The sequence below is a fragment of the Apodemus sylvaticus genome, chromosome 1 (genome assembly GCF_947179515.1).
Source record: "Apodemus sylvaticus chromosome 1, mApoSyl1.1, whole genome shotgun sequence".
NCBI classification, from domain to species: domain Eukaryota; kingdom Metazoa; phylum Chordata; class Mammalia; order Rodentia; family Muridae; genus Apodemus; species Apodemus sylvaticus.
The window spans coordinates 52,476,923-52,490,984 of NC_067472.1; the positions used below are offsets into that span (position 1 = coordinate 52,476,923).

The 14,062-nt window shown below is 48.8% G+C and overlaps 1 protein-coding gene across 2 annotated transcripts; it reads left to right on the plus strand.

Moving 5' to 3' along the window:
* Positions 1-2,653: 2,653 nt before the first annotated feature.
* Tmem109 (transmembrane protein 109) lies at positions 2,654-13,195 on the plus strand. 2 transcript variants are annotated; one of them, XM_052189779.1, is made up of 4 exons: positions 2,654-2,766; positions 9,577-9,821; positions 11,248-11,350; positions 11,813-13,195. In XM_052189779.1, exons 2-4 carry the CDS (start codon positions 9,585-9,587, stop codon positions 12,202-12,204), a joined length of 732 nt encoding a protein of 243 aa, XP_052045739.1. In that variant the 5' UTR covers positions 2,654-2,766; positions 9,577-9,584; the 3' UTR covers positions 12,205-13,195. The 2 variants fall into 2 exon arrangements, with proteins under 2 accessions (XP_052045739.1, XP_052045740.1); XM_052189780.1 differs by lacking the exon at positions 2,654-2,766 and adding an exon at positions 4,199-4,334.
* The last annotated feature ends 867 nt before the right edge of the window (positions 13,196-14,062 follow it).

Sequence of the window (14,062 nt, forward strand, 5' to 3'; positions counted from 1 at the left end):
GGTTGTGAGCCACCATCTGGAATTGAACTCAGGACTTCTGGAAGAGCAGTCAGTGCTCTTAACTGCTGAGCCATCTCTCCAGCCCATAATTTTATGTTTTTAAAGAAATAAAAAATTCCAGAACTGTCACTACAGTTATGAGCTGCCATGTGGGTGTGGGTGCTGGGAATTGAACGAGGGTCCCCTGGAAGGGCAGCCAGTGCTCTTAACAATGGAGACATCTCCCTAATCCAATCTTTTAGAAATCTCCACTCAGGTAAAACTTGAACTTTTTGTTTTGTTTTGTTTTGTGTTTTGGATTTGGCTTTTTCGAGACAGGGTTTCTCTGTATAGCCCTGGTTGTGCTGGAACTCACTCTGTCGACCAGGCTGGCCTCCAACTCATGCCTGCCTCTGCCTCCCAGAGTGCTGGGATTACAGGCATGCGATACCACCGCCCGGCTAGCTTGATCCTTTTTTTTTAACACAGAAAAGAATTTAAGGCTAGCTGAGCAGTAGTAGTGTACACTTTTAATCCCAGCATTCCAGAGGCAGAGGCAGGCAGATCTCTGTGAGTTCAAGGATATAGCCTGGTCTTCAGAGCTAGTTCCAGGACATCTAAGGCTACCCAAAGAAACTTTGTCTCCAATCCCCTACCCACCAAAAGAAGTAGAGTTGAAGTTAATTCAAGATACACTGAAACATATTTTTAGGAACATGATTTAACAGAGGAGGGAGGGAGGGAGGGAGGGAGGGAGGAAGGGAGGGAGGGAGGGGGGAGAGAGAGACAGAGACAGAGACAGAGAGAGAGAGAGAGAGAGAGAGAGGAAAGAATAAGACATAACCAAATGTTTATATGTTTATATAGGATTCTCAAAGGGAGTCACAATTAAGTGTCATGCCATTAGCTCATATAAAACATTCTGGCAGCTCTCAGAGTTTGCTAAGATTCATATTGTATCCTTTTCTCTCTTTCTGATAAATGGGTGGCTCCAGAAGTTACTGGGTTGGGAGTATAAGCTAGTAAAATATAACCAGGAGCAACTAGGATTATGCCCTCTAGGGGAGGGCTAGGACAGGTCCTTCTGGCTGTAAATGGGAACTTCTGGTGAAGTTCCTAGAAATTTAAAGGTTTACAGCTGGGATGAGAGAAAGGCCTTAAGTAGTCGTGTTGGCATCTTGATCTGCAGCTAGTGAGAAGCTTTAACCAGACTGCTGAGGGAGGGCCTCCTTTCCCTTCTAATGTTCCCATACATTTCCATTTTTCTGTCCTACCTCAATGTGTGTCCCTATGTTAAATTCCCGAAAGGTACTTGCAACCTAAAACCAAGTCTAGGAAGAATCCAGAAACACCTCTCCCACCGCACCACCCCTGAGAATCTTTTCCACTAAGGCAAACTGAAATTGGGAGAAGAAATGTAACAAGCAAATGTCAAGTTACAACTATTAGAAGGCCCCAGAATGAGGATTTTACCAGTACTGATTCTGAAAGGAAGACTCCCAATTGAGAAACAGGAAGGCATCAAAAATGCAGATGAAGATAGAAGCGCCTGAGAAACATCTGAGGGAGAAACAAGGTGTGAGGTAACAGATTGGGATGGAGGAAGGATTAGAAGGTCGACTCTGGGGAAGGAATTTTAGCATTAAAGGAGGCTGTCTTATGGCAGCCAGAGGGATGGGGATTAAAAACAACAGCAACATCCGGGCAGGTGAGAGGCTGCGGTAGTAAAGGGTCTTGTTCACCATGCCTGACAACTTGAATCCGACCTCCGGGATCCACAGTAGGAGAGACCTGACTTCCATGGGAGTACTGTAGTGTGCACGCCCAAACACATGCATAGAATACATAAATATATGTAATTTTAAAATGTATGGGCTGGACAGATGGCTCAGCAGTTAAGAGCGCTTCCAGCGGTCCTGGGTTCAGTTCCCAGCAACCACATGGTTGTTCACAACCACCTGTAATGGGATCCAATGCCCTCTTCTGGTGTGTCTGAAGACAGATAGAGTGTATTCATATAATTACAATTTTAATTTTTTAAAAAAAATTTTACATCTCTACGCCTACCTCATCCACAAAGATACCTCAGCGTTTAAAGGTTCTTAAAAACAAAACAAAGCAAAACAAACAAACAAAAAGACTCCGGGACACCGGGGTTGCTTCCCTTTTCCTAACCATTGTAAGCAAAGCTTTGGCGGTCACTCGCACATTTAGGGTGAGGTTTTGCGCTCACCCAGAGAGGATGAGTTTCCGCAAGACCGTACACCGTTAATGTGCCCAGTAACACCTTGTGCCTTTCCCCCCCTTATGTGCCTTTTTTAGCGTGAAAGGTTTCTCAGCTCTCCATGTGCTCGCCAGCGCCCCGCCTTAGGAACTACATTTCCCGCGAGGGAACTGTGCCGCCCAAAATGCGTTGCAGACTCGGATGTGCACCGAATCCCGCATCGAGCATCAATTCTACCCACGCCACAGCCTCGACAGAATTCTTTTCCCCCCTTTCCTGCCAAAGGCTTCGCTTCCGTTCCAATTCCAATTTCCGACGCCATTCTTCCCTTGGAAATACTTGGGAGGGAAAAACACACATACACACTAACCATAATGGAGCCACCAGAGCGCATGCGTCCACGGTGCCTGCTTCAGCAGCAGAGAGGCCTGCCAGTCTCCTCCGGCGGCCGCCCCGCGCATGCGCATATTATAAACCAACACCCCGGGAGTAGAGGCGCGGGTTTGGTGGCGCGTTTTCTAGCGAAGTCCCACGTGAAGGATAATAGCGGTGGCCGGAGCAGGGTGAGTGAGGGCCGAGATCAGGGCTGTGGATGCAGTTTAAGGGTCAGATTTGCAGGAGGTAACAGGGCGGAGCGGTGAGGCCTTGCGAGCCCTAGTGGGGAGGGGTCGAACGTGGAGCGTGGGGCTTAGCAAGTCTGGGACCCAGATCCTCGTTGCTATGCAACCAGGGGCGTTGTTACTAGGTAACCCAGGAGGAGAGTGTTTCCCGGGATAAGTAGGTTCGAGAGCGCTGAAGTCCAGCCCTCCGGAGGGAGCAGCTGCCAGATTTGGGGGATGAGGCCAGTGTTGAGCTGCACACCTCCCCCAGTGCCATGGTCCAGCCTCCTGCCACCTCAGGAGCTCTCCTCTGGGTACCTTGACCTCATGGGCCTCGCGACGCCACTATGGAGTGCTTGGCAGGGGATGTGCTGTTCGAAATAGCACATGCCACTGACCCTGTTGCCTGGAGTCTGGGCCTTGGGAAGGGAGCGGCAAGGCAGCACTCCCGCTTTGCAAACACCCTGCCCCACAAACAGTTGCTGGGTAGCAGCTGTCAGGGGTTTAGCTAGGGCTGCCTCTGACCTGCCAGAACGCTGACTTCATTCTCCTTAGTGGTGACTTCGCCACGTTTAGGACCTTCTATCTCAGCTCTGCTTCTCATGTGGCTGTCATATATTTGGACTGAGTATTCAAATAACCTCTCCCCCACCTCTCCATGCCTGTATGTCCTACACTTGTGGCTTCTTGGCAATGCTTCTGATACTCATTTAGCAGGCACTTAGTCATTCTATGCTAGGTGCTGGGGGTTCCAAGAAAAGTTAATGTCAAGTTAGTCTGCGAGTTGCCGGGAGGCTGTGGGACAAACTTTGAACACAGTGCTTGCACAAATTATTTAACTTCTTGAAGCAACTCTTAACCCAGTTTCAACAGAATTTACATTTGAGGAGATTGAAACTCAGATAGGTTAAGTAACAGGTGTAAAGGTAGTGGCAGCTAATTTGTGATAGAACTGAGCCTGTGTCCTTTGTACAGAGAGCTCTTAGGAGACTTTGCTTAAAGTAGACTTTTCTCTAGGTTGCTGACCTTTGCAACCGCTGTCTGATTATGCCTCAGGAATCCTGAGGAGCTTTAAAAACAAAACAGAAAGGCTGAGCTCCTCCCTGGGAGGGTCTGAGTGGGTTGCCTGGGTGGGGCAGACATCCTTGTTTAACAGGCTATGCAAGCAGGCCAGATGGGCACTCCAGAGTTGAGGATCCACGGGGCAGCTGTGAGTAGTGAAGGAACAGTTGGGGCCAGCAGAGGGCACCAAGTTAGTTCCTGCCCCTGTAGTGATTTATAGTGTGAAAGGATAAAGAAGAGGAAGGAGCACTGACTGGGGGTGGTGTGGACAGCCCCACCCCGCCCTGGCAGAGCAAACCACAGCTGAACATATACTGTCGTCTCACCTCCATAGTAAGTAAAGCAGTTCCCCAGCTGAGACTGTCCCTCCTAAGCTGAATCGCAGCTGTCTGAAGAGGAGTGGCCAGTCTCGGTGCGATCTCTGGCTGTACCTTCTTACCTTCTTGGTGTGTAACTTATAAACTCAGCAGGTGGGTCATCTCCTAGCATGAATGCTTGTCTGGGGAGGTTTGGGTATCTTTGACTTTGAGCGAGATGGTAGGTAGTAGAACTGTTATGTTCCCGTGGGCAGAGAGCAGGTGTTACCGAGGCTGTGTGGAAGTACGGGACAAGCAAAAGGGCAAGCCTGAGCTGCTGGGCTTGGGAATACGGTCCCCACTTCTGTTGTAAGCAAAATGGGGCATCATGTTAACTCCAGGGCTGGCGAGATGCTCCATGGGAAAAGGCACCTGCCACTAAGCCTGATGAACTGAACCCCACCCCGGGACCCACGGTAGAAGGAGAGAACCAACCTGTTCAAGTTGGTCTTTGGCTTTCACACATGCAGACATACACACTTGCATACACACACTGTTCTGCTCTTTTGTAACTCAGTGGTAAAGTGCTTGCCTACCTGATATCTCTGAGTTTGATTTCCAGCCACACACACACACACACACACACACACACACAGATTGTCATAAGACTTAAATGAAGTAAGCAATAAGCACTTTGTAAATTACTAATCACTGTTAAAATTTGATAATATATACACATGTCCATGTATTGAGTACCTCTTGTTTGAGGAAACAAAAATGTTTCAGACATGTTTCCATCTCTCAGAGGCAAATTCTGCTTGTCTTTTGATGACCATAGCGTCTTTGTGTGTTTGTGTTTTGATGAGGGCTTGTATGTACCTCAGTTGGTTTTTATATCCAAAGCCCTGGGTCCAATTCCCTAGTGCAACACACGGTACTTGGAAGGTGGAAGCAGAAGAAGGATCAGGAGTTCAAAGTCATCCTCAGCTGCATAGGGAGTTTGGGCTAGCCTGGGCTACATCAGGCCCTGGCTTCAACAACAGCAAAACTGCAGAGTTCTTCATGAGACATGAGGAAGCATGGTGATGGTGGGTCAGATTCATATTGCCTGAGCTTCACTTAAAGAAAAGGAGAGGAAAGGAAAGAAAGAGGAACTGGTAAAGAAAGGAGCTTGTCACTTTTCTTCTTCACACCCAGTTTTCTCCAGAATCCTGTGAGATTCCGTTTCTGGCACACTTCAGCTCACCTGGGAGAGCAGTGCTAGCCTCGCAGTGGAGGGCTTGGTTCAAGGTTCCCTCGACTGAGGCAGATGGCTGCTTTAAGTTGAAGCTGGCCCAAAGAACAGGCTGCTATGGGAGTTGCAGCTCATGTCACCCTGACCTTCTAGTAGGGAAGAGACACCTGATTCCTCCTGTTGGAGGTCCTTGGATACAGGATCCAACCCAAGATAGCAAGCCTGCTCTTTAGGGCCCCAGTCATGATTGTGACCCAGATAGCTTAGGAAATAACCCATGTTTTCCGCATCTCCCACCAGTGGCAGGCAGAAACCATCTGGCTCTTGATTTGTGCCAAAGAGAAGAAGGTTCTCTCGGCTTGAGGCTTTTTCACTTGAACTGTGTGTCTTGCAACTCCACTTGACCTTACAGGCCTTGGGAGGGGTGCCTGGCAGCTGTTTCTGGTCCAGAAGCTACCCCAAATGTAATGTAGTATTTTTAGAAGTCTTTTTTTTTTTTTTTGAGCCTTCTCTGCCCAAATGGCGGAACACCTTTCTTTTCCCCCTCTGCTATCCAGATGACTCTAGATTTGCAGCCAATTCCCCCAGTACTCTGGTAACCACAAACACTTCAAAACCTGGCCTCTCCACCACCTTAGAGCCTTGTCTCAGCCTCTGCTCAGCAGTTCTAAATCGCAGAAACTCTCTGGAGCTGCAGGTGTCTTTTTGAGATCGTGGTAGAATGGGATTTACTAGCAGCGCCCTTTGACAATTCTCCAGCAGAGTGGCAAGGAAGAAGGCGGGCCCGCAGACATTCTTCCTACCCGCTCCTTGCCTGCTTCAATACGTCGGTGCTTGCTGGATCTTAACTCGTGTGTGGCATCATGTTAAGGGTGAGATCAGAGCGCAAAGCGCAAGGTGCTCGGGCAACTTTTCACTGTAGATGATTGGTGGATGCCCAGTGTGTTCTAGCTTATGGATAATCTGTTACGTGACTTTATAAGTAACTTCTAAATTGAACACAGTTCAGCAAAGAGGTTGTGGACCAAGAAGGAGTGCTCAGTAGATACCCCTGAATTCACAGCTTGGCTTTCCCACACACTGCCTATCCTTCCTTGGTTTCATCATTGGGATGACAATGCCTATCTGATAAGTATCTGTGAGATTGAGAAAAGTAGTGCATGCAAGACCAGTCCAGTGTCTTGCTTTTTATTCCTGATAATCTTTCTTTTAAAGGCTGACTGTTCCTGAACCCTTTGCTTATTTTGGCAGTATGAAGTTGAGGTCATTCTGTGTCAACAGTGTGATATAGTATACACACCGGCAGTTTGTATACACACACAGACACACACATAGACACACACACACACTCCAGCAGTTTTCATCTGCCTTTCCTTGGTCAGGTCTCATATATCTCTCATAATTTAATGCTTGGGAAGTTACCTTTGTCAAAATCATCAGCCTTTTGCCTAGCTTCCTGCATTGTCTCCAGAGGATAAAGGGTGAAAACAGCCCTTTCAAAAATACCTTCCATGTCAGTAATTCCATTTTTAGAAAACTCCATAGATAACCAAAGGATTAGAGAGAGTGTTGGCAGGGAACCAGCCATGTCTTAAAAGAGTTGGTACCTTTCAGGAGAACGGGTGACTACTGATTGAATTGATTCCAATGGCCAGGTATTTTGTTGATCACACTTAGATAATGAAACTTCTAGGAAAATACAGAAAAGACCAGGTTTAGAGAGCTTCCTGATTGCTAAACATATGGAGACCTTCTGAGGGTGGTGTACCTAGATAGGGCGTGGAAGCTCTGCACTCCTTCCCCCAGACCTCGTGCTGCCATCTTTGCAGCTTGTGTACAGCAGTATCCTTTATAATAAACATCTGTGCTTATCTAGTGAACCTAAGTGTTTCTCTGAATTCTTGACTCTCTTTAGCCAATTAATTCAACCCGACAGAGGGGTTGTAGGATCCTTGACTTGCAGCCAGACAGAGCACAGATAAAATAAGCTAGGACTTGGTGACTGGCATCTAAAGTTGTAGACACAATTCCTGCCTCTCATTGCTCGAAAGCAAATACGTGGGAGAAAAGAACTGGCGGGAAAGAAATCAGATTCACTCAGGGCCTGCCTCTGAGAAAGGGGGAGGCTGTTGGCCGTAAGTCTCCATGTTATGGAGTGCAGTTATATTTCTAGAGAGGGTTTGTAGAGAGGACAGTATGGGGTGGGAGTGCTACATGCTGAGTGGGGTCTTATCACCTGGGGCTATTACACATCCTGATGTAGTCCAAAATTCACCAGATGTTATGGATTCTATACATATAAAGATTATTTAAGGCAGTGATGGGGGCTTATACCTTTAATCCCAGCACTCGGAGGCAGAGACAGGTGAATCTCTGAGTTTGAGGCCAGGCTGGTCTGTAGAGTGAGTTTCAGGACAGTGAGTTACACAGAGAAAGCATACCTCAAAAACTAAAAAAGGAGAAGAAAAAAGATTATTTAGCAATTCATATCTGTCTGTCTGTCCTTTTAAGGATTGAACCCAAAGCTGTGCACATGGTAGACAAGTCATCTGTCACTTAGTACCTGCTCCAGCAAGAGTTAACATTTTGATCACTATAGTACAACTTCTCTTCAGAGGTTAGTGATGAATTAGTGAGTAAAAGAATTGAAAATAACCCTGGAAAGGATAACCCCTCAAAGAAGGGTCACATTATATAGGTGTGATCATCCAAATCCCTGGTAATAGGAATTAACTCAATCATTAGCCATTCTTCCTCCTCGGAGGTAAGGGATGAGAGTCTCAACCCTCTAAAGGCATGGCTGGTCCCCTTGGTAATTACCTCTCTAATCCCATGGTTACCTAGGGAGTGCTCTAAAAATGGTCTTATTATCATGAATAAGGGCTGTTGGAAAGGGCTGTCTTTCACCCTTCATCTCTGAAGATGTTTCAGGAAGCCAGGCTAAAAGGCTAATTACTTTGAAAAAGGTACCTTTCTTTTTATTCTTTCCATGTATTATATGAAATATATGAGCTCTGAGCCAGAAAGAGTAGACAAAAACCAAACTGCTGGTGTGTGTGTGTGTGTGTGTGTGTTTAGGCATGTTTAGGTGTGTTTATATGTATGTCTGTATGTATATACTTTATCTTAACCTTTGACACAGAATGACCTCAACTTCCCACTTCCAAATAGGCAAAGGGATATGACTCAGTCTCCAGGTCGGTAGTGTCAGAACCAAGTTGAATTAGAAGATGTTCAGTGCAGAAGGGATGGCTTGCTTGCTGAGGATGGGAACAGAACAGAACACCTTGCACAGGTAGTCACCAAAATCTCATGTTGACTGTGGAGTAACAGTGGGGGAGAAGCAGAGTTTGGCCTTAGAATGGTTCTCAACTTTGTATAATAGTTATTGAAGGGCTTGTCTCCACAACCAGGTCACACGAAGATAGTGCCATCAGAACCAGTGTGCTCAGACACTGACACTTTATGCCACACTCAGGTGATGTCACTTAGCAGCCCCAGTTGTGATCCACTGAATACTTTATCCCCCACCAAGGGTAGGATTTGGAAGCAGAGGCTTGGGTTGATATCCTTCTAAGCCCAGGGACCTTGCACAAGTGCTTACCTGGAGTCTCTTTCTTCACATCTGTGCCCATAGGAGCCAGGGAGAAAAACCACCTTACATAATGGCCCCACAGAGATACTGTTGCAAATGCAGTCTTTCTTGCATCTCTGTTAACTCAGGAGGGCTTTATTTTATATTGGTGTACAGAGTGGTAGTCCTACTTATGTGCTATTTTTAAGTTACTTTTTCCTGTCATCTTCGGCTTAAGTACATTATGAGCTTCTGAGGACGAAGCCTTTAGAGAGTTAAGAGCCTTCACGTCCATGGTGCCTAAGATGTAGAGACAGGACTTCAGAAGAATAGACTGCAGTGAGATCTAGGCTACTTGAAGGCACAAGGTAGTGCTTGGTGGTATATTGATCTGGTAGTAAATACAAAGAGGAAGCTGTAAATCAGATGGCTATGCCAACTTAGATTCCAAGTTGCGGTTCATCTTTTTTGGCAAACAGCTCGTTTCAGGTTTGGCTGGGATGTTTGCTGTGGGCCAGGATGAAGAAGGGGAATAACAGATCTGCAGGGAGAGTAAAAATGTCCATTGGTTCTGGCTCACCGCCTACCCTGTGGCCCTCTCTTGGCAGACACAAACATGGCAGGCACACCCAGCACACTGTTACGGAGCAGGCATCTGCTGAAAGCTGCCGTGATGGTCCTAGTGGCCTTTCTCTTCGTCCACTCAGCCTCAGCCCAGGCTCATCGAGAGTTTGTCACACCTGGCCAACAGAAGAGGGAGGCCTCAGCTGATATTTTGACCCAGATCGGCCGATCTCTGAAGGAGACGTTGGATACCTGGCTGGGGCCAGAGACCATGCATGTGATTTCAGAGGTAAGGAAGATTGTGCCTGGGGTGGTTGTGTGCAGAAAGAAAAGGAAAGACATTGTTAATGCCACCTCACCTCACCGCCATATCTGCTGCCAAGAGAGAGCCCCACCTTCCACAAACACATCCTGGCACTCCTGCCTCTCACAGGCTGATTGCCTGGTTCTTGCCTTCCAGGGTTTTTGCACCACCCCATTTTTCTCCAGGCTTGGTCCATTTGGCCAGAAAGACTACAAAATGAGCTACCCTTATAAACTCATGTTGATGGGTAGCTACAACATCTGACTTGATCTGAGTCAGACCTATCTGTCACCTTGAGCTGGCAGAGCACAGAGATCTGAGTCCCACGTCTTCACTTGTAAAAGCAAGGTGGGGCCTGTGGCAGGGTTGGTTTTTCTACCCAGTGCCATTTCTAGTGTGGTGTCTCATCCTTCTGATAGTTCATACCAAAGCACCAAGCCAATGATTTATAAAATCTGGAATATAGGGCTAGAAAAATGGCTCAGTGGGCCAAGCATTTACTATGCAAGCATGAAGACATGAGTTCAGATCTTCAGAACATACGTAAAAACTGGGCGTGGTATGTATGTCAGTAGCCTCCAGCAGTGGAAAGCAAACTGAGCAGTTAAGCAGATAACAGCAGCTTGCTGACTGGCAGATTAGCAGAAACTAGAGCTCCAGGTTCAGGAAGTGACCCCCGTCTCAAAAAATCGAGAGGCTGGGGAGGGCAGCTCAGCAATTATGGACGCTTGCTGATCTTGCAGAGAACCAGAGTTTGGTTCCCAGCACCCACAGGTGGTTCACATCAGTTGTAACTCCAGCTCCAGGGGATCCAACATCCTCTTCTGACTTCTTTATTTACACCCTACCCCCAACACTTATTCATACACAGACACACATAAATAAAAATGAACTCTTTTTTTTTTTTTTTAAAAAAAGCAAGTGGAGAACTGAGGAAGGCATCCTGATGTCAGCTTCCAGTCTCCATGTGGTCCTATGTGGGTGCATAGGCAGACACACACAGACCCATTCTGTAGGATAGTTAACTGACTTCTTTGCCCTCACGTGTCCCAGCCCTGCGTGGACATTCTGTCACATACCCTTAGATTCCCTAGGAGGCGTGGAAACCTCCAGTTTCAGAGAGCGGCTGTCATAGGGATATAGTGATTCACCCATTCACGCACGTCCTGCGACTTCCAAAGCAGCTCAGCAGACCAGCCGATGTCTGTCTGAGATGTCCTGGATTCTGGGTCAGTGAGGAAGTATGTCAGAAGGCCCCTCACTGGACTCAGAGTCTGTGGATCTTTTCACCCAGACCCATCTCCACTGGGGAAGAAACAGGTCAGGGATTTCCCTGCAAGTATTGTCCAGGCTGTGAGGGCCAGGCAGAAAGAGAAGAGCCTCCTTCATGATGGCTTTGTCTTTTTCACAGACCCTGTTGCAGGTGATGTGGGCCATCTCATCAGCCATCTCTGTGGCCTGCTTTGCCCTGTCTGGGATTGCTGCCCAGTTGCTGAGTGCCCTGGGGCTGGATGGTGAGTACTGTGGAATGAGAGATAGCCAGGGCTGGGCCTGACCTTGCTGTCCGTGGGGGTTTATCCGTGTGGGGCTGGACATCCCCCCCCAGCTGTTTGCAGATGTCCCTAGACGTACAGTGGGAGGGGAAGCTTAGAGTCTTACCACCTCCGTACCAGAGCTTTGCTTGTGTTGGACATCACTCAAAGATGTACTGCCTCCTGTTCAGTTAAGCACAGCCCATGGAGGCACATGCACTGTTTTCATAGAATAAATAAAACTCCATTTCCACAAGAGCAATAGTCTTCCAGGAGTCCCAAACCAGGAGGTTGGGATTCGAACCTGTTTCTGCGGCCTGTAAGGATGGGCCATGCCTTTGTAAGGTGGTTGGTCCCTTCCGCTTCACTCTTTCTTGCCCCTCCCACTTTGCTAGATCCTCACCACAATGCTAGATCCACTGACTCGGTCCCTTTCCCTTTCAGGTGAACAGCTCACCCAGGGCTTGAAGCTCAGCCCCAGCCAAGTCCAGACCCTTCTGCTGTGGGGAGCAGCGGCACTGGTCATCTACTGGCTGCTCTCCCTGCTCCTAGGCTTGGTCTTGGCCTTGCTGGGGCGGATCCTGGGGGGTCTGAAGCTTGTCCTCTTTGTGGCTGGCTTTGTGGGCCTGGTGAGATCGGTGCCCGACCCCTCCACCCGGGCCTTGATGCTCTTGGCCTTGCTGACTCTCTTGGCCTTGCTGAGTCGGCTCACTGGCTCCAGGAGCTCGGGAAGCCACCTGGAAGCCAAGGTGCGAGGGCTGGAGCGCCAGATAGAAGAGCTTCGAGGGAGGCAGAGGCGAGCGGCCAAGATCCCCAGGAGCGTGGAGGAGGAATGACAAGGGCGCCCCAAAGTGACACCCTCACCATACCAAAGAGCTGAGCTGCTTCTGGGCCTCCTGGCCCTCTTTGCAGCCCCCTGCCCTTTCCTTGCCTCGTGTCTGAACCCTTCACACCTTTACCCCTGCACTAGCCCCCGAGCTGAGAGAAGAGAACCTGCCCTCTGCCGCAGGTACTCAGTCAAGGGATGGCTCCCTGCCCTTCCTCTGCTCCCAGCCTGCCTCCTCCCGGGGCAGGTCGGAGCCCTCAGCCCAGGCTTCTGCTCTCAGCCAGCACCACTGCCACAGATCTCCGTGATGATTAACCTGCTGCTGCCTGGCTTCCTTACCAAAGGCCTTCCTAGGCTGAAGCTCCTGTTTGACCACACCCCCAGCTCTTTTCTCCCTAGTGCCCCCCCCCCCCATACACACACACTACCATCCCAAGTCCCGTGAGGCCATCTCTGTCTTCCTCATTGCACAGCAATGGGAAGGGGCAGGAGATTGGAGACCTGAGGCTAAGGGGGGGAGGGGCCAGCCCTGGAGGCCTGTGCGTGTCTATGCTCTGTTACAAGTGCCTTCACAGGAGTCAGCAGCACCCTCCGACTGCCCCTCGCCACACTGAATGTAGGAAAGTGTGCTGTGGCTACTCTGTGTTCAGAGTAAGCGTCCCTTGCAGAATCCCCACTCCAGCAAACAAAGCAGCGGCCCAGAAGCTACCGTTGGTCAGTGTTGTGTCCCAGTAGCTGGGGAGGGCATGGCTTTGCCCTGATCTGTTCTACAGGGCTAGGAGTGAGCCCTCCACCAACCCCTCTCCACCACTTGCTCACTCTTGGCCTTGGCCTTTAGGGTCCTGGTGGAAGGAGGTGTCCTCTGCCAGCTCCAGCACCAGATGTGAAGAATAAATGCCTATTCTTACACATAAGGTTTGATGTGGAATCATGGCTGCAGGTGGTTTTAAAATGCATGCTATTTTATTATCGTCTTCTGAATAAAATGTATTTACTCAAAAGTTTCTGCTGCCGAACTCTTCTGTGGGGGCAGCTCAACCTTCTGGACTCCAGCAGGAGTCAGTTGGGAGGAAGGCAGGTGTGCCTGGTACCTTTCCCTCCAGGACCTTGGAGGGAGGCATGCATTCTTTTGTAAAACTTGCAGATCTGGCAGCAGTGGTGGGACTGAAGTTGCCCTTTCCTGCAGGGTGCTTATGTCGCTAGCCTGGGGAACCTGAAAAAACTGGCTTTCCCTCCCAGACTTAGGAATTTACTGCAATAAGGTTCTCACTGTGGCTCCAGGTGGTTCTGCTGTTTTGTGTAAGGCCTGGGCATGTTTTTGTTTCTTTTTCCTCTTTAAGTTACCATGGAGATGCCAGGTCTTCTGGGCCTCTCCCAGCACTACCTGGGGGCAAGGCCAGGTGGCACCGAGAGTCAGAACTCCCTCAGAAGGACTGACTAGCCTACACCCTTCATCCTTTGAGACTCTTTCTGGGATAGGTTTGGGCATGAAACAAGCTGCCTCCACGGATGGCCTAAGGTTGTCATCAGGCCTGGTTTGGCCTCTCCTTTTCTGCCCTAGCAGCTCTATTCTCTTATGTCCCTGAATTCTAGATGCCTTCACAGGTGAGATGCTTGTGGGGAGGGCATGAGGCAGAGGAAATGGTTTTTATTTGTTGTTTTTTTTTTTCCCTTGATCATCAGCTTCCACGAGGAATCCCAGAACTCAACTTGTGCCTCCTGGCAGAGGGCATCAATCTGCTTAGCCTCCAGGGACAATACCTTTTCCCCTAGACCCTAGACACCGGGCGCTCTGGGTTTTGGGATCCGTAGGGCACTAGGACCCGGCGGGGCGAAGGGGACAGCCCATGTGCCTGTGTTCCCTCCCA